Source organism: Paramisgurnus dabryanus, chromosome 14 (genome assembly GCF_030506205.2).
Source record: "Paramisgurnus dabryanus chromosome 14, PD_genome_1.1, whole genome shotgun sequence".
In the NCBI taxonomy this organism is placed as follows: Eukaryota; Metazoa; Chordata; class Actinopteri; order Cypriniformes; family Cobitidae; genus Paramisgurnus; species Paramisgurnus dabryanus.
Genome location: NC_133350.1, coordinates 37,580,616 through 37,606,912, shown reverse-complemented (window position 1 = coordinate 37,606,912; position 26,297 = coordinate 37,580,616). Strand labels below are relative to the sequence as shown.

The 26,297-nt window shown below is 35.6% G+C and overlaps 1 protein-coding gene across 4 annotated transcripts in view; it reads right to left on the bottom strand.

The window, feature by feature from the left end:
* Positions 1-20,536, bottom strand: part of LOC135758158 (kinetochore protein Nuf2-like) — a 38,486-nt gene extending 17,950 nt beyond the window's left edge. The window contains exons 1-9 of one of the 4 annotated variants that reach the window (XM_065273018.2): positions 20,405-20,536; positions 19,839-19,969; positions 19,462-19,536; positions 19,258-19,334; positions 19,108-19,169; positions 18,898-18,995; positions 18,630-18,703; positions 18,404-18,497; positions 2,076-2,138 (exon numbers count right to left, since the gene is read on the bottom strand). In XM_065273018.2, coding sequence (XP_065129090.1) covers positions 2,076-2,138; positions 18,404-18,497; positions 18,630-18,703; positions 18,898-18,995; positions 19,108-19,169; positions 19,258-19,334; positions 19,462-19,536; positions 19,839-19,961 — 666 coding nt within the window. In that variant the 5' untranslated portion in view covers positions 19,962-19,969; positions 20,405-20,536. Of the gene's footprint in view, positions 1-2,075; positions 2,139-18,403; positions 18,498-18,629; positions 18,704-18,897; positions 18,996-19,107; positions 19,170-19,257; positions 19,335-19,461; positions 19,537-19,838; positions 19,970-20,317 lie in introns of all 4 variants that reach the window. The other 3 variants (XM_065273019.2, XM_065273017.2, XM_065273016.2) reach the window with 3 other exon arrangements.
* Between the last annotated feature and the right edge of the window lie 5,761 nt (positions 20,537-26,297).

Sequence of the window (26,297 nt, the reverse complement as noted above, 5' to 3'; positions counted from 1 at the left end):
CTGTTTGGAGAAAAACAAACTAGGCTAAATAAGCCAACAAGAAATGTTACACTTAAATAATTAGCAGATGGACAAAACAAGTAATAAAGTATTTAAGTTTCTGTTATTTTGTGACACGCTTTAAAACCAAAGCAGCAGAAAGCATGTCATGTTTTTAGATGATTTTAAATAAGCACAGCGTTTTCCCCTTATTGTAAGTGTACACAAATAAAAGTACATAATTTACCCTTTAGAATGTTGTTTTATTTTTATCTGTATGGCCATAAATTTAGGGAAATTTAAGGTGCAACTAGTTCATCACACGTATGCTGTTCATCGGCGCATATACACGGACGCAGCGCAGGGCTGCGAGAAAAGACAGTATAATTTTGATTTAACATATTACGAGTTTTTTGGACATTAATTTGTATTCGCTGTACTCATAATCAAGTTATCAGGCTATTAGTTATTCAAAATATAGGCTATAAGCACAGCGCACGGTTGACCATTCAGCTGTCAATCTTGCTGTGCTTCAGATCGACACTCATTAAATGAAAGGATTTGTCCAAAAACAAAAGGTGGGCTGACAACTGAATAATACTTACATGGGACTGCAAGACATTAATAGTCTACATTAATCTGTTTGAAAGGAAACATACATTTTTCTTGTGGAAAGAAGGACGTTGGTAATAACAATTTGAGCCAGACGGTGAGACTGTGTTTCATATGTTTTCAGACGGAACAGCAGAGTCGGGGTACCCGCGGGTGTAATAATATTAACATGTCATTTAGTTGTAGATGTAGGTCGGGACTCAATAGGCAAGTGGACGGGTCTAACATCCAAAACCATTTCGACTAGATTCCGATCAGTTTTTAAATGGCCCTGTGCCTTTTGTGTTTAAGATATGTCTGAAGACGGTTAAAGGTTTCTATGTAACAGTGCGATTTTTGGTGATGTGACCGGGTCAGGGTCACAGTCTTTGTCAAACGGGCCGGGTGTGGAATAAAATAGCTGCTGATGTCGGATAACTGGTCGGGTTTTCTGTCAATCACTGCGGATGATCAAACAGGACTGTGCATTACTTTGCAACAGGGAACTGTAACGCTAAACACGAGCACGAACTTGCACACAACATTAAAACTACACTGAAAGATGCATACGAAGATATGTAGTAAAACGTATTTTAAAGAAAATGCATTTTAATACAAACTTAAAAAAGCAATATGCTAAATTTAAGGAATAATAAATGACAGCATAAAAATGATAAAAAAAAACACATGTTAGTTTACTGTAGCCTATATTCTACATTTAAAAAATATAATGTACATTTAATCACCTGCTGCCATAGCTGGAAAAATCCTAGAGGAAACACTGAGATACGGTTGGTTTATCCTGGGTAGGAGTGGAGTTGTGCAAGTGTGTTTAAGATGGATTTTGTTAAAATGGGGTGGTCCCAGTGATAAAACAACTAGTTCATGAGTCGCAGGTGCCAAGTAAAACTGCTTCAAATCTCTGTTTTGTTGGCAGGCCACACAAAAGTGAATAGAATATAAACGACACAAACATGCAGTGAGTCATAAGTTATACAGAGATAGTGGGATAATGTTTTGTGTGTTGCATGCTCGTGCGTCGCTCCGCCCATGGTACGCCTACAGGGGGCTCAGCTATTTTTTAGAAAGTAGCAGTACAGCGGAACTGTCTTTTATAAATCTGATTAAACTAAAAACTCTTTGAATAAAGAGAGGATGCAATTCTACTCTACGGGGCGGTTTCCCGGACAGGGATTAGACTAGTCCTAGACTTAAACACTTTTAAAAGCTCTCCAAATGGAAGACAACTTGCACTTACATATCTTAAAATACATCAGTGCCCTTTGTTTTACCTTAAAATGCACACAGGTAATGTTTATAGTAAGGCATGTTTGTTTAAACTAGTTATATTTCCTAATTCAACTAAAGCCTAGTCCTGGATTAAGCTAATCCTGGTCCGGGAAACCGCCCCTATAGGTACTCAAGACTAACATAAGATTAACAGAAACAGTGTGCGTTATGTGACCTTTAAAGTCTGATAAATAGTCATATGTACTGATACATACCAGTTTCTGCGATATTTCTGCAATTCCTGTCTTGCACTGTGCGACCTTTTCATTCATTGCACTCTAAAAAAGATCAAAATCAAATACAGAAAGAATCAGACATGGAAAAAAAAAAACATCACCTGTGACAAACATACACCTGCAGGAAAGAAGTCTAAGTGAATTGGTCCAGGTATATTTTCTTGCTTTAGAACAAATAAACATGTAGTTGCATATAAACACAGTTAGGGCAAATCAATCATACTTTGCAAACTCAAATTAAGCCAGTCCACCTTTTATGTAACTACCTGACTGTAAAAAGATATGACTAGTCATAAAGAAAGAAGATTATTAAATTGTAAGTCTAAGCAGTTTATGCAACTGGACACAGTACACAGAAATATTAGGAATGGGAATTTTTTACTGCAAGTACTCAACATCTGAAAATAAAGTAGACATGGCATGGAAGCTGTAGGACTAATGAAACGTCAGTAAAGTAATACGTTTCAGCAATTCTTCTGAAGAAATATTAATTTACCATATTAGCTTTCTCTGGCAAAATAAGCTACCGTCAGAGCAAGAGTAACTCTGGCATTCACGCGCCGCTCTGATGGTTTCATTTTTCAAATTGTTATAAAGCTGACGTTTTTCGTGATGTTAGAGCATAAATAATGTCTACAAAATGTTAAAGCTCAAAGTTCAATGCCAAGTGATATACTTTAACAGAATTCGCTTTTACGACTACAGAGAATGGCTATTTTTGGACTGCAGCCCTCTACTTTCTGGATATATGACGTCAATATAGGAGTTTTTGACTAAACTCCGTCCACACAGTAGGGTTCCCTGCAGCACTTTTCAGTTCGGACGGCCCGCCTAAACTGGGAAACCTACCGCCTTAACTAGGTCCTTAAAAAAAGCTGCAAAAAAGGCAGTCAAGTGCATCTCAGAGAATAGCACAGAGGCTCTTCACATCGCGAGCGGGCGGGCACACGCGCCACACGGCCGAAATGAGAAAGATGTGGCCCGGACAGTCACTGTCTGGAGGATAACTAGCCAGTTGATAAAACATCTCTGAGAATAACGTGGACACGCTTCACACCGCAAGTGTGCACGCACACCACACGACCGAAATGAGATTAAGACGTGGTCCGTCATGTCTGGAGGATAGCCAGTTGATAAAACACGTGTCCGTGAGAACTGTAAGTGGACTTATGTTTTGGGTTTATTTAAGCCTGTTATTGTATTAGTTCTTGCAAATTTAAAGTAAGTTAGCAGTTAGCAGTTGATTTTGTTGTTTGAGCAACCTGCTAGCTAGGTTGCCTGTTGATTAACTGTAATTGTTGTGCGTTCTGCTCACGTCATTTATGTGCATTTTTACATGCTACAGTAGTTACGCTCTTTTAAGATAATGTAATTAATTGTGGGAAATAATAAGTTTTTACCATTTTTGCGCTATCCATCATCATTCGCCAGACGTTCTACAACATCTGCTTTAGTTTGTGTTTATTAACCCTTTAGTTTCACTTCATCACGCAGCTATTCCTGTTAGAGGTAAAAACATTTAATTCATTAATAAACTAGTATGTGTTGATTTTCTGTCATAGTTTCTTCAAAATGAAGTTTTATTTGAGTGTTTAAAATTTTTTTTTTTTAATTTTCATCATAATTTTCAACCCTTTAATTGCCACGCCCCCGGCCCCGCCCAACCCTACCACCTATAACACATTTTTTTGTGGGAAACCCTGCACAGGAATACGCCAGTCGCCAGCTAAGCTCAAACATCTCTGGCTAAGCTAAGCTGCTGTCAAATCACAACAAACTAAAACAACCACAAAATCAGAACTTGTTAATAAGGCTGCACGATATTGAGAAAATATGCATTATGCGATGCTGCTGTTGAATATTGTGATAACGGTATGTCTTGCAATACGTCTTCCCTAGAAAAAACGCTATTTTATAGCATCAATACATATTCTTCTGATGTAATTAAGTCTAATTTATAGGTTTTTATTAAAATCACATTTATCTTCTTTAATTGTTATTTTAAATTCTCATATATATATCTTTGTTTTTATTGTGATTTTATCGTGTAGCTCTTATTTTTACATTTTCTTTTTTATATATCGTTTTCTCATTTCTGTGTAAAGCACTTTGAATGACCTCTGTGTATGAAATGTGCTATACAAATAAACTTGCCTTGCCTTGCCTAATTAAAGCTAAAAATATATATTTCAGATGTACTGTTCTTTTTAGGCACAAGTAGGTCACTGACGTTTCCCCGCTCGTCTCAACTCCTGCCATATTTATTTTCCACTCTCTGCTTTGAGCCGCTAGGTCTGTGTTTCCCAACCTTTTTCTGCCATGGCACAGTTTTGATAAGCAAAAAAAAAAATCATACAGCACACCACTTTCACAATAAGCATTAAAAGATCTGCACAAACCTGTATTGCAATGCTTAAAGGTGCAGTGTGTAATTTTTAGAAGGATCTCTTGACAGAAATGCAAAATAATATACAAAACTATATTATCAGGGGTGTATAAAGACCTTTCATAATGAACCGTTATGTTTTTATTACTTTAGAATGAGACGTTTTTATCTACATACACCGAGGGTCCCCCTCCATGGAAGTCGCCATTTTGTGCCACCATGTTTCTACAGTCTTAACGGACAAACTTTTTTATTACGTTGTCTCCAATCATGACATGTTTGTCTGGTGGTGGCTACCGTAGCTTCTCTATGCATTTCAAAAGCAAGGGGTGAGCTGTGAACGGAGCACAACATGGATTCAGCCAGTCGAGGGACTCGACCGTATGTATTTTAAATAGCAGATTCTACACTTGCAAGAATACTTTGATTAGTGGGTGGAAGTAATTACACATAAATGAGCACATACTTTTGAAAGAAAACATGGGTTTTTGCTAAGAATTAACTCAAAAAAGTACACAGTGGAGCTTTAAATTACTTGATAAACTGGAATATTATACTGTATTTAACGTAGTATTTACACTTAATGTGAAACTTGATCTTGTTTTGATGAACACAAATGATATCCTGGCTAGAATTGATGACAGTGTCATCGCAGCTGTGACCAACTCAGCAACCTGTTAGCTAGTTTCAAGTACTTTTTCCAAACACTGTGGTAGTGTTATTTTCCACGGCACACTTGGGAAACACTGTGCTAGGTTCACCTTTGCGCCCGCCGTCTAACCAATAGTTTAAAAGTACAAGACCTACTTGGTGGCTATTTAGTAAGCAGTGTTTCCCAATTCCCACATATCTGAAATGTACTCGTGGTGGTAGACGATGAAAAAGGCAATCATTAACCATTGTCTACTATACGTAGGGCTCAACGCAAATAATTTTTTATACTGGCCCAGTCAGGCCAGTGGTTCAGGTTTTCATTTGCCCTGCCAAAAATTTCACTGGCCCCAATAAAAAAAAAAGTGTCAATGTCACATATTTAAAAATAATAATTCAAAAGTCAAATATAATTGTATACATATACAACAGACATGTTCCAACGAAAAAAGGCTCCCAACTTTTCTGCTTTAAGTGTAAACTGACAGTCACAGCATATATTTTAGTGACTGAGGGTGAAGCACTGGCCCGATAGGGCAAGTGACAATACTTTTTACTGGCCCGAAAGTCTCTCACGCTTGCCCCGGGCCACCGGGCAGTCCTTTATGTTGAGCCCTGATACGTGTGACAAACAACTAGTTATGCGTGACCACAACCCAATACTTTGATATATTGAACATTTATATTAATTTCATAAAACCGTCTAAGTGTTTAAAATGTCATGTACTTTTATAGAGGATCCTGTAGATGATGATGTTGCATTCATTTGTAGGAAGTTTTTAGATTTATGTTGCGAGAGGACTTTGAGACCCAGAGTGCTTTGTGTCATATCCACTTGCGTTTATGTAAGTGGTATTACTTTTCTTTAGTCATTTTAGTTATATAAATATCCTTACATGACTAATATCAGTCTTTGTGGCTGTGCGGTTACATCTGAACAGTTCAGCCTCTCTTATGAATCTGCTCATCAGAGTCGCTGGTTAGTGGGTAGTGTTGTGCGCAGGGGTTAGGGCAGACGTACTATCTGAGTTTGAATACTGGCTTGGCATATTTCAGTTTTATTCATGACAAACATTTAAGTTCATAGCCTTTTATGCAAGTCTTAGGCCTAATTTCATTTTTTGCTGCTGTCATCTTTTTGTCCATGGGATTGTATCTGCATGAAAATAAATATGCTGCAGGTTTCACCAAGTCAAATTTAAGACTTTTTAAGACCATTATGAGTGAAATTTAAAGTCGCCATGAAACGGAAGTATCAATTGCCTAATTTTCCCCGTGGTGACGTGTATCAGAGTAAAACCGCCCTCTGAATGAAAAAAGGCAGGGCTGGATTTGAATATGTCCATCGAGATCTGACTGGATAATTTGAAGTTGAGTCGTGTTACTAATTGCTAATCGCAGCGATATTCTCCCGGACCCCGCCCACCTGCCATACATTTTGACCGGAAGTAAAGAGAGATCGTTTTTAGGAGGGGAGGAGATTTGCATTTTTGATTAAAGATTATGAGGGCACATTCATTTTTTTAAATTAATGAAGCTCACAGATAAATAATTTGTAAAAAAAAAAAAATACCACAATATTACAAAACAAATTAGTTTTTTTATTTTACTTTTCATTGCGACTTTAAGACCAAGGCGACACAATGATCTCAGAAATTCTCAAAACATTTTTTATTTTATTATATCTTTTTTTTGACAAATAAAATCCACTGATATGGGAAGATCAGTATGGTCAGCTGATGATATGTGCCTTGTTTACATGTTTTACACTTTCTCCACCCATACATTATATGCATAAATATGCACTATACCGCATCGCATTTATTCACCTCTCTAATTAAATGAAAATGAAATTTACAATTAAAAGGCTGTTCGTGGTTTGTTGTGTGTTGCTAAGAAGGCCGTTTCTAAATCTGAAGGCTGTAGCCTCCAGAGGTTGCATTTGTAGGCTGTATATGTCATCAAGATTAGCAGATTAAAGTCTAGGGAGTAAACGCGCATGGAGCAGTGAGGTAAACAAAAGCTTCCTAAGTAAAAACTGTGTAACACTAAAGTTGACTCATTGTTGGTGGCTCGGGACTCGACGGCCTGACTGTTTAAAGCGTAACTAAACCCCTGGTCAGAGCCTGACTCCACCAACTGGCAATATTTGAAAAATGCAAGAAAAGTGGGCAGATCCCAAGGAGATATAGGGGACAATATATGGTGAGATAGTAACAAGGGCGTGGTGATCTTGAACCTCCTTACGTCACGAGTCATTTTTTGGACCCAACATCCAATAGGAAAATTCAACTGCAGTAGCCACAGTTCAACCTGAAGAGGGCAGACGTTTTTACACCATATATTGTAGTATTGAAACACTTTATATCCAAATGTCAAAAAAACTTACTAAAACTAATGAACAGCACTAATAAATCCCCATTCTTACAGATCATTAACTAAAAAAAGTTGGTTCAGGGTTTAGTTACGCTTTAAGTGGATTTTCAATAAAGCAGTGCTGATTTTTTTCGCTTCTGGGTCCTCTGTTTCAGAACCTGGCAAATGCTCAGGTAAGCCACGGGCTAGTTGGTTAAATTAACACAGAAAAGATTTTTGCTTATACAAAACTGCATTTAAGGTTTGTTTCTAGCAAAAACTTCAGTATACAGTCAGATCACCCGAAATATAGCTTATGGCATGAATTGCGTGGATTATAATAGCCTACATTTGTATCCTCTTTATAAAATTATGATTAAAAACTGGATTAAAGTGCAATTCAGTGACGCACGAAGTGCAGAACTTTTCTTTGAAGGCCCGCCCATCAAATACTTTCTTCCTCCGTCACTGATTAGTTCTACAGCATTTTAAATTACCATTTTATTTTTGCGGACAACGCTTTTGGGAAAAAAACTGAGGTAAGAAATGTAAGAGTTGGGTTAATTAAATTTAAGACCTAGGATGAAAATCTGGCCGTTTTTAAGATTTTTTTGGCCTTAAATTGAACTTTCTGAATATTAGACTTTTTAAGACCCCGCGGGAACCCTGTATAATGTGCATAGTGTACAGCCCTCCTCAATTTATTTACTTCTGATATTTTAACTGTGATGAAAAATTTAATGTATGCATTAGCAATTTCCAACACCTTTTTTCTTTAAAATATACGCTCAGTGTTGCTGTACACTAAAGTAACACTTTCAATTTTAGTAGTAAAAAGGATTCAGACTTCTATTTAACATGCTGTTGCCATGGGGAATCATAATATCGGAGCTCCATTGATGATGGCTTTTTATAGTGGCTGTGTACGCACTTAAAGGAGCATTTCACCCATAGAAACATTAATCTTTATTGAAAGTGTGTCATATTTGTAATCAAAATGTAACATACATTTTAAAATTTGGGGCCTATTTGACAGAGAAAAATGGTGTTTGTAGTCTCACTCCGTCTACAAAGATATTGGACTTCCTTCTTTCAATGATGCAAAATGATGATTTTACATCATTGAAAGAAGGAAGTGCAACACTGAAATCTGTATTTCTCCTGTCTCAGCGGCAACTAAGGAAATGATGCATGACCATTCAAAAACATGACTGGGGTTATTACTATACTAAGTTTAATGCAAATGGGTGAAGTGTCCCTTTAACTCTGAGTCAATTGAACTAACTAATTTCAGCTGATCCAATACCGAAGACTCATGCTGAGCCCCAATTCGCATACTATCCATCCTTAATAGTATGCGAAACTAGAATTAGTACGTCCCAAATCGTAGTATGTTGAAATGAGTTACCCAAAAGATACCCGGATGGTCTACTATTTTCGGTTAGAATTCGAAGTGCAGATCAATGCACACTCTAACGGCTAATATTGCCCACAACCATTGCGTGCGGGAGGGAGGAGCTTAACCACACTGACTTATTTGTAGTAATACTGTAGCTGTGTCCCAATTCAGGAGCTGCGACCTTCTAAGTATGCGACCTTAAATATGAGCACTCGGTCTTTCAAGGTGGCAGCCTCAGAAATCCGCGAAGAGAACTGAAATGAGACGGTCTAACCTTCGGACGACCCATAATTGGCGTCACCTGCTGCGCCTGTCAGCAGGACATAGCGGAAACGTTTCTGACTTATTAAAATAAATATGAAATTAGAAAAATATTAATTTAGTTTAGAAAATATGACACGTTGATGTAGATTAAACTATTCAACAGTATATTAAATTAAATTAAATTAAATTAAATTAAATTAATCAACCTTAGAAATATATGCATCATAAAAATAATAATATTAACACAAAACATAACTTATAATACTAAAACAGTGACAAACTTTTTTTGATAAATACACACTTTTATTTAATGAAGGTTTTAATTGTTTATTTTAGAATATCCAGCTGCCGTTGCAGACGCGCAATGAATCTTGGGATATCCTCGGCTGTTAAGGATCCATTCGTTCTATCCTTAACAGCGCGGAGAAATGAGGACGCATTTTGAGGCTTCATTCTAAGCATCCTTCGAATTGGGACGGCCTTACCAGCCTGAAGTCGCGCTGCTGTGACGCAATCGGTCTTAAAATACGTCCTTAGAAGGTCGCAGCCCCTGAATTGGGACACAGCTTGTGTCTGTACAAATGTTAACTTCATTAGTCCAACCAAAGAAACATGGTTACTACACTTTTACTATAGTAAAAGCATGGTTCATTTTCATCGAGGTATTTTTTAGTTATATACACACAAGTATAAAATGGAGCTAAACTCTGCAGAGACACAGAACCCTGACTCATACTAAGGTAATATACTAGGCCCGGTTCCCCGATAACGTTCACTCTTAGCGTGCTAAGAAGACTCAAAAAGATATATCTTACCAAAGTTGTTGATGTTCCTAAGTGTGTTCCCCGAAGTGTCTCTTAAGAACAGGGTTCCTACAGGTTTCTTCAAGTTAAATTCAAGTCTTTTTAAGACCTTTTTAAGACCATTTATATAAAAAATTAATACCCATTTCACGTCCCTACCAGCAAAGAAAAACTAAAATCCTTGAACTTGTGTTCATTTATTTTTCCGATGTGAAATGGGTAAAAGATGATAAGCCAAGCAGGTGTGAAAAAAAATTCTCCTTTGCCTGTTGCTGTGTTGTGTTGCAGTCTATGGTTGTGGTGATCTTCATTTACTGAAGGTATCACGTGTTCGCAGTATTTTGTACTGTGACCCGGGACTGTGTTGCGTTCTCAATTATTGGATCCGCCACTCTTTATTTATACTACGTTATTAAACAAACAGAGATGCAAACACATGTATGTTCAAAAAAGAGAAAGGTAATCTATGCCCTCACACCCAGGCAAATATCCAGATACTTAGGCTACATTGCCACCGACCCCTGCCATCCCTACCAAACTAGGTATATAGAGTAAAATGAAATTCGAAAATCAAAAGACGCCGACATTAATTTGGAATATTCAATTTATTTTTTTATGTTAAACCAAAACTCTTATTGAACTATCTAGCACTTCTTCTTGCTTTACTCCTTCCTCGTCTTCCTGGCCACCTCCTGCAACGTAACCAGGGCCTTCCATCTGGCTGCATTAATTTATATTAATTTCACATTATATTTAATAAATCCAACCATAAATGAACAAAGCTGACAATGTTTGTCAAAGCATCACAAAACACTTTACTGTTTTTGCACTGACATATGAAGCAATACTTGTGTAGATGACCCCTTTTATCAAACTCTTTTGAATACAATAATATGTATAGTATATTAATGATAGAAAGTGCAGGTCTAGAGATTATAAATGTAATTGGTGTGTTATGGTTTATGTAGTTTTCTTTCCTTTTTAGATAGAGCAGAAGCAGTAAAAGTGCCTCTTTTAATTCCTCTCTTGCGGATTAAAAGAGCTTTATCCACTTATTATTTTAGATTCAAAAGTCTACTTGCTGTCCCAGTGAGTTTTTATATTATGTGAGTGAGTTTTATTATTGACAAACCTGGCACAGAGTTCAGTCAGGTTCTTTTCAAGGATGTGGAATCATTGGCGTTTTAGTTTATATGTACATGAGTAAGTGTAACTGTATGTGTCTATGTGTGTATATCTGTTGTTTGTTGTTTTATGTACCAAGACAGAGTGTCCTTAATAAAAAAAAAAAAGATTATTATATCTAGAGTCAGCTTGAGCTCGTGCAATGGGCTTGACATTCACAATTCTTTTTTGCTACCATCTCTGTGATCTTATATATATATAAACTTTTTAGATATTCATTAATAATAATATTATTAAACAAAGGGACGGAGAAAGAAAGCGCGTGGTCGTGACTTTCAAACCAAGCCAGTTGTTATCGCAATAGAAACGGAGGCACGCAGCTTGAAACTGCACGTGAACATTAGCGCTGACTGACTCGGATCACGGCCGTTTTCCAATCGCCTCGGGTTTTACACAATGTTAATCGGACCTGGTCCTCCGTGAAAACCTCTATGAATACAACTCTGCTCAAGTTCAGAAACATGTGACGCTGAACTCGCTTCATGTCGCACCCAATTCATCGAGAAACAGCGAGCACGTGAACGTACAGCAGACTCATCGGGAGAGACACGATGTGCTCGCAACCAAAATGCCATTAATAATAAAAAGCCGCAGGCGCCGAAAAGCGATGTGTTTGCATCCCTGATTTAATCAAAATGTGGTTGACAAAAACTTTTAAGGAAAAATATGGAGAAGTTACATACAGCACAATTTTTAAGACCCAGACATCAAAATTTAAGACTTTTTAAAGTCTTTTTAAGGTATTATTTCCAAATTCATAAATTCAATGCTTTTAAGGCTTTTTAAGACCCCGCGGGAACCCTGTAAGAAGCTTCTTAACACGCTGCCTCTAAGAACGACGTACAATGGCGCTGTCCCAAGTGAAGGTGCTGAATTATTTGCGATCGATCACTCAGGGATCGATTTTCCACTTCACACGAAGGTGCATTACGACGTTAAGAAATAACGTGTTGTCTATACAAATGGAACATTACTCAAATTATTCCAGTCACATTTATTTTAACATAGTTTAAGTTATCCGTAAAATATAGACAATTAATTAAATGATCAAATTGTCAGTAATACGGGTAGACGAACCGGGTATCCCTCGCTCTTTATCCACCCTCCTTATCCCGTTGTGCCACTTGTGCCGCTTCTTGACATGGGTTTTGACTTTAAAAAAATATGTAATACACTTTTATACGACTGTTAAGGTACTTAAGAATCAGAATTGATTGCAGTATTTCTGTTTAATGCGGTAGGCTATTGCTTACCATTAATGTTTTCAATAAAAAGCAACCTAGTTAGATAGAGAATATGGTCTAAGAAGATCTAGCAGCTCCATAATGAGTTGTCTTGGAAGGCGATTTTTTTATTTAGCCTCGTCAGGCAAAATGTCAAAAGGTTTAAGGGTTGAAGAATAAATAAATTTGCATGGACTTAACAGTTACGCGGCCGGTGTTGTGTGCAAGTCTGTTTCCCCTATGTTTCCCTTTAGTGTAGTGTTTTTCCATGGAGCATGGAGCAAGATGGCCGCCGGAGTATATGGCTGGTAAACGACTCTGAATTGAAGTGATTATTGTGATAAGTGTATTTTGGATAAGAATCTAAGTGTTTTACCAAGAAGAACATCCCAATAAAGGGAATTGTGCTGGAAAATTGAGAATGACAAAGCCAAAAGGTAAAACCAAACAAATTGATACAGACAATGGGAATGAGGAAAGTAACGCAGCTATGTTTGGCATGGCGGAAATACTTAATGAAATAAAAGCATTTCGCATTGAGACGTCGGGAAATTTTGTGGCACTGAGGAAAGAAGTGAGCGACTTACGAAATGAACTTGGAGATATTAAAAAAAGAATGGACACTGCAGAACAGAGGATGTCTGACAGTGAGAGGAATATTACGCGAGTAATGATTCACATGTTACAGCAACAAGTTTTACTCAAAGAAAAATGTGAAGACTTGGAAAGTCGTTCAAGAAGGAATAACATCAGGATTTACTCAGTGCCCGAGAAAAGTGAGGGAATTAATATGATTGACTTTGTGTCGAATTTGATTCAGGAACAACTTGGTGTTACCGCAGAGCTTCGCATTGAACGTGCGCGCAGGATATACGTGCCAAAGCGGCCTGGGCAACTCGAGCGTCCCCGGTCTATTGTGGTGGTATTTCAAAGATATGCCACAAAACAGAGTGTGCTGAAGGCAGCGTGGATGAAGAAAATCATACAAGTGAATGGTAATAGGATTTACTTTGACGAAGATTTTACTCCAGCTGTCTACAAGGAAAGGGGGAAATATAAAGATGTGCGGAAGCTGTTGCGCGAGAGGAAGATTAAATATCGCATATTATTCCCTGCTAAATTGAAAATCTTTTGTGAAGACGGTAATGTCAAAAACCTTTGAAAACTCAGCGGCAGCTATGCGAGGCCTATCTGAGTTTGGTATCACCATGAACCTACCTGAGGAGGAACGAGATCTGGAGACAACGCTGTGTGCGGCAGGTTGGCAAACGGTTGGCCCTCGCAGAAGGAAAACGGCGGTGTGCGACTTAGTAGATGCTGTTAAATCACTGTTGGACAATACTCATTTAACAGGAACTACATGTTAAAGACATGGGGTTTCGGAGCATTTCAAGATTGGGATAATGGGCAATTATGGACAATGAAATTAAGAAGGGACTGCGTGCACAAGGTTAAGTTTTTATTTTAAAGGGGCTGATTTGACAAGAAAAATGGAAATGCTGAGAATTAAGTTTCGTCTTGTGTATTTATGTTTGAATATTTCATTAATGATTAATGGTTGAACAAATTAACCCATTAGAGATGAGAGGAAATGGGGAATACAAAATATAGGATTTAGATGTAGATTTAGATTCAGGAAGGCATGTACGAAACCAAAATTTAATTTCATGCAAATATTATAGTGAGGATGAATTTAATTAAAGTGAAATTAGACAATCATTTTTCACTTGTCCATTTTAATTGCAGAAGCCTTTATACAAATCTTGACAAAATTATAGATTATTTAAATACATTAAAAAGCCAGTTTGATGTTATTGCTTTTTCAGAAACATGGTTAAATGCCGACAAAGGTTATGATTTGGGAATTGAAGGATATAGTCTGTATCATGTTGCCAGACCGGGAAAACGAGGAGGAGGTGTGGCAGTGTTTGTTAAGGAAACATACAAAAGTACGATTGTTGAAAGAATGTCTGTGGCTATAGAAGGACTTCTAGAATGTGTAGCAGTGGAGATAGAGTTGGAAACAAAGCAAAGAATAATTATCGCTTGTGTGTAGAGCACAAGGTTCAAATGTAGAAGTATTTAAGGATAAACTCACTGCACTTGTGGATTGTTCAATGTTAAAAAAGACTATGTGGTGATATTAATGTGGATTTAATGAAGACAAAAGGCCAACCAGCAACTAATGATTTTTTAAACGAAATGTATAGTAAAGGTATGTTTCCAGTTATAATACAACCCAGTAGAGTGACAAGGACAACTTCAACATTGATTGATAATATTTTTTTTTATAATATTGATATTACCTTTTATAGTGGTCTGCTTTTATGTGATATTAGTGACCACTTACCAGTTTTCATGGTCTGTGACCTAAAACTTGGTAAGAAGACAAGAGAGGTTGATAAAGTTAAATATATTCGTAGTCGGACAGAGAAGGAAATACTCATTTAGGAAGGATTTGATTAATTATGATTGGAGTAAAGTTTTGGTTGAGGATGTTAATAAGGCTTATGAGGCATTTTTGAATATATTTGTAACCCTTTATAATAAAAATTGCCCCTTAAAAATGGGTAAAGTAAATAAGTTTGAAAAAAAACCATGGATAACAAGCGGGTTACAGAAGGCCTGTAAAAAGAAAAACAAACTATACCTAGATTTTATTAAATATAAGTCTCGTGATCATGAATTTAAATATAAAAGATACAAGAATAAGTTAACAACTATAATGCGACAGGCAAAAAAAGTTTATTATAAAAATTAATTGTATGAACACAAGACTAATATTAAAGAAACTTGGAAAATTTTAAATAAGGTTATGAAGCCAAACTTTCAGAACAATAATTTACCGGAGTATTTTGAGCACAAGGGTAAGGTTATTAAAAATGGAATAGATATTGCAAATGAGTTTAATTCCTTCTTTGTCAATGTCGGATCAAATATTGCGAAAAGAATTGAAAATTCCAATCATGTAGGTAATAGTGTGACAGGAGGTAGTAGAATCTTACAGTCAATGTTTCTTGACGAAATAACTGAAACTGAAATCTTAGACATTGTGAGGAAGTGTAAAACTAAAACCTCTTGTGATGGGGATGGAATAGATAGAACCATTGTAAAAAAAAACAATAAATTGTATACTCCAACCTTTAACTTATATCTTTAATTTTTCCTTTAGTTCAGGTGTTTTTCCTCAAAAGATGAAGACTGCGAAGATAATACCTATTTTTAAGAAGGGTGACAAACACGAGTTTAATAATTAATTATCGACCGGTTTCAATACTTTCACAGTTTTCAAAAATATTAGAAAAATGGTTTATTTATAAATTGGATTTATTTTTGGAAAAAAATAATTTACTGTTTGAGTATCAATACGGATTTCGTTCTAATAGATCTACCGCTGTTGCATTAATTCATTTAACAGATGAAATTCTAGCTGCAATGGATAAAAAGCAGTATCTTGTAAGTATATTCATGGACTTACAGAAAGCGTTTGATACTGTCAACCATAATTTATTGTTGTCAAAATTACAACAATATGGATTAAGGGGTCGGGTATATAAATGGCTTGAAAGTTATTTAAAGGAACAGTATGTAGGATTGTGGCCAAAACTGATATTGCAATCACAAAACTTGTGGCTAAAACTGGTACTGCAATCACACAACTGGTGGCTAATACACAACATGACATAAACATCAGTTGAGGGCTGCAACTCCACTTTTTAAAAGACAATATCCTGGCCGGACCACTGTTGTCAGTGATATAAGTATTTGAAATGAAAATGATTTCTTAATGTCTAGTGACATATCAGGGCCATTTTATGATTGATTTATATAATTTTTTTACATACTGTTCCTTTAAGTAATAGAAGTCAGTATCTACAATTTAAAAACTATAATTCAAATCATAAAACGGTGGTATGTGGAATTCCTCAGGGTTCGGTAATTGGTCCTAAGCTTTTTATATTGTTATATTATTAATGATATATTTGAGGCCTCCAAAGACATGAATTTTTTATTGTTTGCAGATGACACAACAGTGGGGCAGATTTAAATAAATTAATGGTTACTATTGAAAGAGAAATGTCAAAATTAAAGAAATGGTTTGATTATAATAAATTGTTTTTGAATTGGGATAAGACAAATTATATGGTTTTTGGAAATGAGGGAAAACAAGAATGTACAAATTTAGTTATTCAAGATGTAAACATTGAACGTGTTTCAGAAATCAAATTCTTAGGGGTTATTTTAGACAGTAAACTAAGTTGGAAGTCTCATATAGATCCTATCAAAAGTAAAATAAGTAAAAACATTGGTATTCTTTACAGAGTTAAATATATACTGGATGAAGCCTCATTAAAGCTTTTATATTTAACTTTAATTGTCCCATATTTAACTTATTGTACTGAGGTGTGGGGTAATGCATGCACCAGTTATACAGAAAGGTTGTGCTTACTCCAGAAGAAAGCAATAAGAATTGTTTATCAAATTGCAGACCTTGAAATTTTATGATTTGGTCAAATTTAAAATATTGCAAATTATGTGGAGAGTGAAAAATAATATGGTGCCAATACATATTCAAAATAAATTTAAGTTAATTATAGATAGTAAAAATAGAAGAAAAGGCAACTTTTGTGTACCATATTCACGTACCTCAAAAAAACAAAAAGGGTTTATGGTAATTGGGATCAATTTATGGAACTCTTTGGATAATGAGGAAAGATCATGCTATACGATTGTTCAATTTAAAAAAATATATATAAAAAAGGTATTTCGAAAATATGAAGAAAGTGAAATTTAAAAATCAATTTATAATAAATATGGAATTGTTAATTATATACACATGCGAAGTAAAATTGCACTTTGATATAGAGAATGGGAGCAATACGAGCTATATATTCTGTGCTAGACTAGATATTTGGGAAAAGGGGCATGAATTTATAAGACGATGTCTTCCTCATGCTCCTATTCAGCATTAGAAGATATTATTTAGTTGTGTATGAGATTATTTTGTGTTTGTAACAATATCATGGCTGAATAAAAGAATTTGATTGATTTGATTTTATAGCATTTTTATCACATTATACGTTTATTATTTATATACATTGAAAGTTTTAATGGCTACTGAGATGTATATGTGTGCATTTATGTAATGTATCTTGACTGTTCTTGATTGTAAGTCATTTATTTTTACAGTATGAATCATATTATATGTATAATATATATTTATTATGTTTGGAAACATAACAGTTTTAAAACAAACAGTAGAGAGAAAAAAAGAAAAGAAAAAGACAGGCTATGTTAAAAGACATAAAACTGTCACATATGAAATATTTAATAAATTGTATAATAGAATACATGATATTATTGCTTTTTAGTATAACCAATTGAAATCTTTAATCTTTCTAAATAAATTATAAATGTAACGTGATGAAAACGCTATAAACATAGAGGGAACAGACTTCAATGAGGAACAAACACCGGCGCCGTCTTTGATTCATTAGTTCTTATACCAAATAAAGTCAACTGCATAAATAGTCCTGTATTAAAAACAGTCTTAAAGTCTTAAAAATGTCCATAACATAAAATCATTGTCAGCATACCATAGTTTGACTTGCACTGCGCTGCGCTGATTTCTAAAGACTGCGACGATAGCGTTTTGCGCTCAAACAACGCTAAGAGAGAGCTTACGAATGGTCCAGATCAACCTTACGAAAGTGTGACTTACAGAAGATATACTTAGCGTACGAACGTTTTGGGAATCATGCCATAGAGTTAAGAGAGAGGTTAAGGAATAGGTTAACAACTACTTAGCGATAAGAACGTTTTGGGGAACCGGGCCCTAGTTATTTACTTTGGTTGATAAACTACTCCATTGTTGTGAAGTTTAACAGACGTTACGTTTGATTCACGAAAGCCGTTTGTTTTTGTTGTTAGTATTGTTGCTCATGTTTAAATTTGTAAAATGGAGCTGAAAAGGTCAAAAACCACTGATTTGGACATTTAAGCTGATAAAATGGTCATTGTTACTAAAAATGCGAGCTCACCACATCCTGATACTCATGTTGTGTGTTAGTTGTCAGCTCTGTCAGGGCAGCAGCCAGCTCTTTAGCCTCTGCTTGTTGCTCAGGAGGAATGATACTGCACAGAGAAAACAGGTTTTATTATTATAATAATAATTATTATATTAATAATTCATTATTATAAGCATTCATTATAATAAGCTTTGCATCACTTAAACTGAAATTAAAACACCACAAGTATTGGACTTACCTAAGTTTCTCAATCTTCTTTTCAGCTTCTTTTATTTCTCTTGTGTATGCCTGAAGTCTTTCCAAATCTGACCTCTGGGAAAAGAAATAAATGTTTTATACACAAATGTTAAAATTGAGAGAAATGTGGCAGAAACAAAGAAATTTAAATCTGTGTAATCAAACCCTATTCATACAACTGGAGATAACAGGTTTAACAAACATTTTCTACTTAAAAAAAGAAAATATAATTAACATTCTTTAAATAATAAAGATAAAATGCATCTTACAAAACTTTGCTGTTGGGCAGCAGTTGATTCCAACCTCTGCTTTCTGAAGATCAAGAAATTTTGGATTGCACTCAGTATGATGATTGTTCGCTTTGCCTCTGCCAGAGTGATAAAAATCATTTTGCATCACTCACAATAAACTAAACGTCAATGTAGTTAATCGCTAAAAATGCTTATTCAATACTTTGAAAATGAAAAATAAAAGCTTACTGGGGCTAATCACATCATTCAAAGAAAAGTCATACACGTGACAAATCGGTAAGAACTGGCACCTGAAAGAAACAAATTTCAAACACAGTGACACGATATAGACATTTATGTAATTTACCAAATTCTTAAGACAAAAACTGCAATACTTACATGCGCGTGTATACATTCATGATTGGCGTAACCCACTCATAGAGCATCGGGTACTGAACATTTTCAGACAATGGCATCTGTATAAAGTTTATAAAATGATTATGTCAAAATATACAAAAACTACTTAAAGATGCTAAATGTCAACCATCTGGTAAATGTCAAACATCTGATAAAACGTTGACTCAGCAGATCAGCAACACTCACTGCGTAAAAGCACTCGGGCTTAATCCGAAAAATAAGCTCCAATACTCTCATGTAGAGTCTTTGAATAGTTTCTGCCTGCAATTGAAAACAGGGTAATTTTACAAATGTCTGTTAACTATTGTACTTACAACAGTTTACAAAGAAAAATGCTCTCAGTTGAATATTTTAGGACTGAACTGATTTTATTTTCAACTGATCCTACTATATAAATACATGGGGGCCGATTGTGCAAAAAAAGGAAAGGAAATTCTGCCTTTACACAAAAAAAGCACTTTAACCATACTAAAAAAAATCACTAAAATATTTATTTTAGTTATTCACCCTAACAATGACCAAACTAAGGTTATTTACATCAGACTGTAGACAGTATAATTTACCTTTGGATTGGGAGTGATATCATTTTTTGTCAAATGTTTGGCTTCTTGTCCGGTCAAAACTTCAGTTCGGTAGAACTGCACAATGGCATCCACCTTATACACCGGAAAAGTGTTTCGAGACATACCTGCCGCTTGAAAAATAAATTAATAAACACAAAGGTTCTACAAGACAAAACAAAACCAAATATAACTTTAACGTTACATGCAATAACAAGAGTACAAGCATTCCATCATGTTTGCATAGCAACAAAACCGTTCGTTATTAACTGCGAACAGAATAAAAAGATAATATTAAAAGATTCAATGATGTTAGACATGCATGTTCACGTTCAGTCAGATAGACTAAAATATAGAGGAAAATCAAATAACGTTAGGTTTAATGCAGTGTTCAGCCAAAGCGACACCATAACGGTGCTGTAAAAACAAACACTTGAACGTTACACGAACGCGTGAACCTCAACGACAGAAAATTAAATTACCCTCTTTTTCATACTGTTGCGCCGCCATTACTGAAAATGTAACAAAGCCTGTAAAGTTAAACGAAATCAAAATACACTTTCACTAACCAGGTTTACGCTTTCGTCCTTCGCCGTCAGCTGGAGCAAATTTAAACTTTTAGCGCCTCCGTCGTCATTTCCGGCAAACGGATGTCGTTCGCTTACGTCACGTTTTAGGATAAAGTTTTCATGCTGCACACTAGTGGTGGGCAGAGCGAGCGAGGCTTCGTGAAACACTGAAACAGTTGAATCAATTGTACCGTATGTTTCGAGGCTTCGAAACATCAATCCGAAACCGCCTCCACAGTGACACCTAGCGGTCGTTTGCATGTCTTTACATGAAGCAGCCTTGACAAGATTTTAGACGAGCGCTGACAAATTGTATCCCACATGTTGTTTGATTGACACACAAGTGATAGAATGGGAGAGTGGATGGTGCTCTCGACTCTCATTCGTAGATCTTAGGATCGAACCTGGGAAATGTATGTGCTACGTCATCATAATACACTGTAAAAAGTCCCTTTATTTAAGTAGTTAAAACTGCAACGTTTCGGTCAAAGACCTTCGTCAGGCAAACACACACACACACAAACAAGGATCATTATTAAACAAGAGTTCACAGGTTCAAACAGTTTCAATTAATGACACCTGTTAACAATCAAGGTCACTCAAGTAAGCTGCTAAAGTAGTCTCATTGAAGTAACACCTCAAAACATCATATAGCACCCAAACATTCTCCCATCATCTTTCTGATATACGCTTCAAACAAGATTAAACAATACTTAAATCAAAAAAAAAAAAAAAAAAAAACTCACTCATAGGTATAAAAGATATCAATTAGAAACATGAATTAAAATCAAGTTCTAAATTCAATCCCTTAGGAGAAAGAGTATTTAGTGTGTAAATGTAGTAAGCTTCTCTTTTTAATAGGAGATTGTTAACATCACCACCTCTTCTAGGCACTTGGACATGTTCAATTCCAATATATCTAAGTGTAGAAAGATTATGTCTTTTTGAATTAAAATGTACTGCTACTGGTTTTTTTTGATCATTTGTGCGTATACTACTTCGATGTTCTGCAATTCTAGTTTTTAAAGCTCGTTGTGTCTTACCAATATACGCCACCCCGCATGGACATTTAATCATGTAAATAACATTTTTGGTGGTACAAGTGATGACACCCTTAATTTCAAACTCCTTCCCTGAATGGGGATGAGAGAAGACCTTTGTTTTGATGGTAAAATTACACTGGGCACAACGACCACAGCTGTAATTACCCGAAGGGATAGATAAAAAGTGAGTGGGTTGTTCAGGTAAACTGACATCAGCCCTTACAAGATGATCACGTATATTGGGAGAGCGTTTATACACAAATCTTGGTGTTTTTTCAAAGATATCACTAAGGGGAGGATCAGATTTTAGGATGTACCAATGTTAATTGAAAACATTAATTGAAACTGTTTGAACCTGTGAACTCTTGTTTAATAATGATCCTTGTTTGTGTGTGTGTGTGTGTTTGCCTGACGAAGGTCTTTGACCGAAACGTTGCAGTTTTAACTACTTAAATAAAGGGACTTTTTTACAGTGTGCAGATCTTTTTCTGTTCTTTGATTCATTTTTGATCTGGCACCTGGTCAAGACTTTTGGATGTGCGTATCCTGTTTTCTCTACGTCATCATAATAAAATAGTTTTGTTGTTGTTTTAACATCTGTTTGACAACTACATGAGCTTTTAGGCTCACAATTGTCGATAACTATAGGCTATTCGGGTCTATTTAATGAAAAAAAAAATAGAATAGAGATATACCAAATAAATAATAAGAGATTCATAAAATATATCAAGCCATAATATGCCACATTGTTTATATATAAAGATCTTTATTCAAATATATAAATTGTTCTGTGTTGATAAACTCAACCAGCTACTTTTTTACATATAATTTCTCCAGCCTTTGAAAACATTCTCACACAAGGGACACTTGCTGGCATGCATTTTTTGTAAGTAGCCTAAGTGTTACATACCTATGAGGAAAAATTACTTCTTTTCAGTAATTTATAGTATTTGATCTAGCCAAAAACGCATCTATGAGGTATTGTCAGTTTTGTTTTCTACCCTGTCAGTTTAAGATTCGAAGCAGATTCGACAGGTACGCCACCTTTCGAAATACTTGTGAAATGCACCGCTTGGTGTTTCGAATCACTTCATCACGTGACATGGGTGTTTCGAATCACATTTCGGAGCAGTATTTCGAAACATTTACGCTTCGGGATCTCGACACAGTGTCGAAACGTCAGTTTCGCGGGAGCCAAACCTACTGCACACCCCAACTGAATAACTGGGACGTTAAATTATAGAAACTAATTTGTTCATATCGACGACATCATATTATATAATTGTTGTCGTAAATAGTGATGGGAGAAACGAAGCTTTTCGAAGCTTCGAATCAAATGAACCAATTGCTTCGAAAATTGATTCAGTTTTTCGAAGCAGTTCGAAACAGCACACACGCTGGCGACCTATGCTGGCGACCCCTGCTGGTCAAAATAGTGTAAAGCAGATATGGCCAAACATTTTAGACTTTTTTACAAAAAATAGCAAGATTTTTATTAAAATATGTTTAAAAAAATTATTTAACTTAATTAAGACATAGTTAAAAGTGTATTATGTGTTTTTTGTTTTATTTAGGGCAAACAAATCATTAAAACTAACTACCCTTTTAATTATGGACATTTTTGTCATTAAATCTGTCTATAAACAATAAATAGACAAAATGGCAGTGTAATTAGTCAGAAGGATAAATGTTTTATGAACTTTTATAATAAAACTGACCCGAGTTCACCGAAACATATTAGACACTGGTCATGTGATCAACTCCCCCTAGTGGTGAAACATCGGATTTTCGAAACGTTTCGAAACAGTTATGACGTAATGAAGCCTCGTTTGCTAAAATCACGTGACTTGGGCCAGTTTGAAACACGCTCCGAACCACTGATTCGAAACAAAAGATTCGTAAATGTTTCGAAGCCTCATGAAGCAGTGCTTCGAAAACGACCATCACTAGTTACACCTCTTGGGCTTCTATACTCTTTGGCAATGATACGAAAGCTGTGTCCCAATTCAGGGGCTGCGACCTTCTAAGGACGTATTTTAAGACCGATTGCGTCACAGCAGCGCGACTTCAGGCTGGTAAGGCCGTCCCAATTCGAAGGATGCTTAATGAAGCCTCAAAATGCGTCCTCATTTCTCCGCGCTGTTAAGGATAGAACGAATGGATCCTTAACAGCCGAGGATATCCCAAGATTCATTGCGCGGCTGCAACGGCAGCTGGATATTCTAAAATAAACAATTAAAACCTTCATTAAATAAAAGTGTGTATTTATCAAAAAAAGTTTGTCACTGTTTTAGTATTATAAGTTATGTTTTGTGTTAATATTATTATTTTTATGATGCATATATTTCTAAGGTTGATTAATTTAATTTAATATACTGTTGAATAGTTTAATCTACATCAACGTGTCATATTTTCTAAACTAAATTAATATTTTTCTGATTTCATATTTATTTTAATAAGTCAGAAACGTTTCCGCTATGTCCTGCTGACAGGCGCAGCAGGTGACGCCAATTATGGGTCGTCCGAAGGTTAGACCGTCTCATTTCAGTTCTCTTCGCGGATTTCTGAGGCTGCCACCTTGAAAGACCGAGTGCTCATATTTAAGGTCGCATGCTTAGAAGGTCGCAGCCCCTGAATTGGGACACAGCTACAATCATGTATACTATGCGGAAGTGTTTTATCAACTAAACCTGAGGCACGGATAAATCTCCCCCCCCTTTCACGTCGTCATTAAACACACATAAATCATGCTATTAATCATTAAATTATTGTAAATGTAGACTCGTTTCAGATTCTTTATTTAATATTTATGTTTAAACCACCGATCTATAAATGATCAGTGGTATAGACACATATATTAATCTTACAGCACTTTTAAGAATGTCTTGATTTTAATGTAGAAAGGATATGAACTATAACTCAAGTATGTATTTAACTTTATTTTATTAAATATTTGGGTTTTTTAATGCACTTGATAATTTAATAGCAGAGAATAAACTTTGTAAAGAGAGAAAGAAAAGAGGATATCATTACACTTAATACTTCGTCTCCTCCGTCCTTTCAAAAGAGTCGTTTCTTGTTGTCATAAACAATTTTTTTTTTCAGAAATTCAAAAAGTATACAAGGAGTTATAAAAAATATATAACTCGCAACAATTGAAGATCAAGTAAACATAGATTATGATTATAAAGTAGTTAAAGAAATAAATAAAAAGTAAAAGAAAGAGAGAAAAAATGCCAGTGGTAAGTTACAACAATTTAAAATAATAAAGAGTTTTATGGGTTTTTCTTGCCTTTTTGTTTTTGATTTTGTCCAGTGTAATACCATATTGTTTAATTTCTTTTAAAAATTGTTCAAAGTTTGGCTTAGCTTTTGTCCAGCTTTTTACATGAATATGATATTTTCCAAGTAAAATAAAAAGTTCGATAAGGAAAAACATCTTACTTTTGGAATCAACAATGTCCTGTACAAAGAAAAAACTACATCATATAGATCAATTTGTATACATATTTCACACAACCTAGAAATGAAGTTAGATACATCTACCCAAAACATTTTTGAGTATACGCAGTCAAAAAAAGCCGGGTGTCGTCAAACTACCGCGAAAGTGATTCGCGAAACCATACGGAGGAGTTTGCTCTTAAATTGCTCTCGCGGAACTTTGACATCATCCGGCTGCGGGTTCTTGTGGCGCCGCATGAAGTCGAACAAGCCTATTGAAAACCCATGAGAAAGCCTGGGAATAGCGGAGAGTAACGAATATGTGATAGGCCCGCCGACTGTCAATCAAATTCTTCCAGTCGGGCGGGCCCCTGATTGGTCCGGGCACGTAAGTAACGCTTACCCTGCTTACCGATAGTTACGCCCCTGGCCATGGATCTTGTTGTCCATCAAACACTGTGTTAAAGTCACCACCACAAATGATCTCAGCAGAGGGGCACTTCGAATGTAAATGATTAATATGGCCTTCAATATCCTGAAAAATCAACTTGTTTATTTTTTTATTATTAGTGGCATATATATTTATAATAATAACTTTAACTTTGTTAATATCAATAAGTAAAGCAACCCAATGACCTTGATTATCTGTTTTGTGATTTAGAACCTTCCCTGAAAGTTTGTCTTTTAAAATAGCGAACCCTGCTGTTCTATTTGAGGCACCAAAAGAAAACCAAATGTCAGAACCCCATTGATTCTTCCAAAAAAGAACGTCATCTTTGCAGGCATGAGTTTCTTGAATGAAACAAAAATCTGCTTCTTTACCCTTACAAAACAAGAACAGAGCTTTTCTTTTTAACATCTCTCGTATTCCCCTGGCATTAACTAAAAATATTGTTATTGACATGAACTCGAACAAGAATGAAAGAACACCTTAATAGAACAATAAGGTGAACAATAAGCAAATTAAGGTTGAAAGTGTTGAGAGTGTATAATAAAGGATATAATCTTACTCTCATCTTTTCGAAAATCAGTCACATTCGTAGTCATTTTTAAAAAATCCTGCTTGCTGTGATTTGATTTGATTTTGCTGTGTACTAATGAATAGAAGCAATATAAATAAACGTATAGTTAGTTTTAGTCTTTAAAGAATAAAAGCCTAAAGCCAACACATTTTCCAACACATTTCATAGTCATTTAAGATTCAGATCACAAAGTAAAGAGAGTAGTGCAGGTTTACATTTTAATTTCTTTACCATCTACGATTGCCTGGATTCCCACAAAGAAGGCCTTTTTACCCTCTTTCCGTGCTCTGTCGATCGAAGGCCAAATGAGATTCCGCGTAGCCCTGTCTTTAAACGTGAGGTCCTCTTTGAAGTACATCTTGTTCTTTTTAAGAAAGTCATCGGATG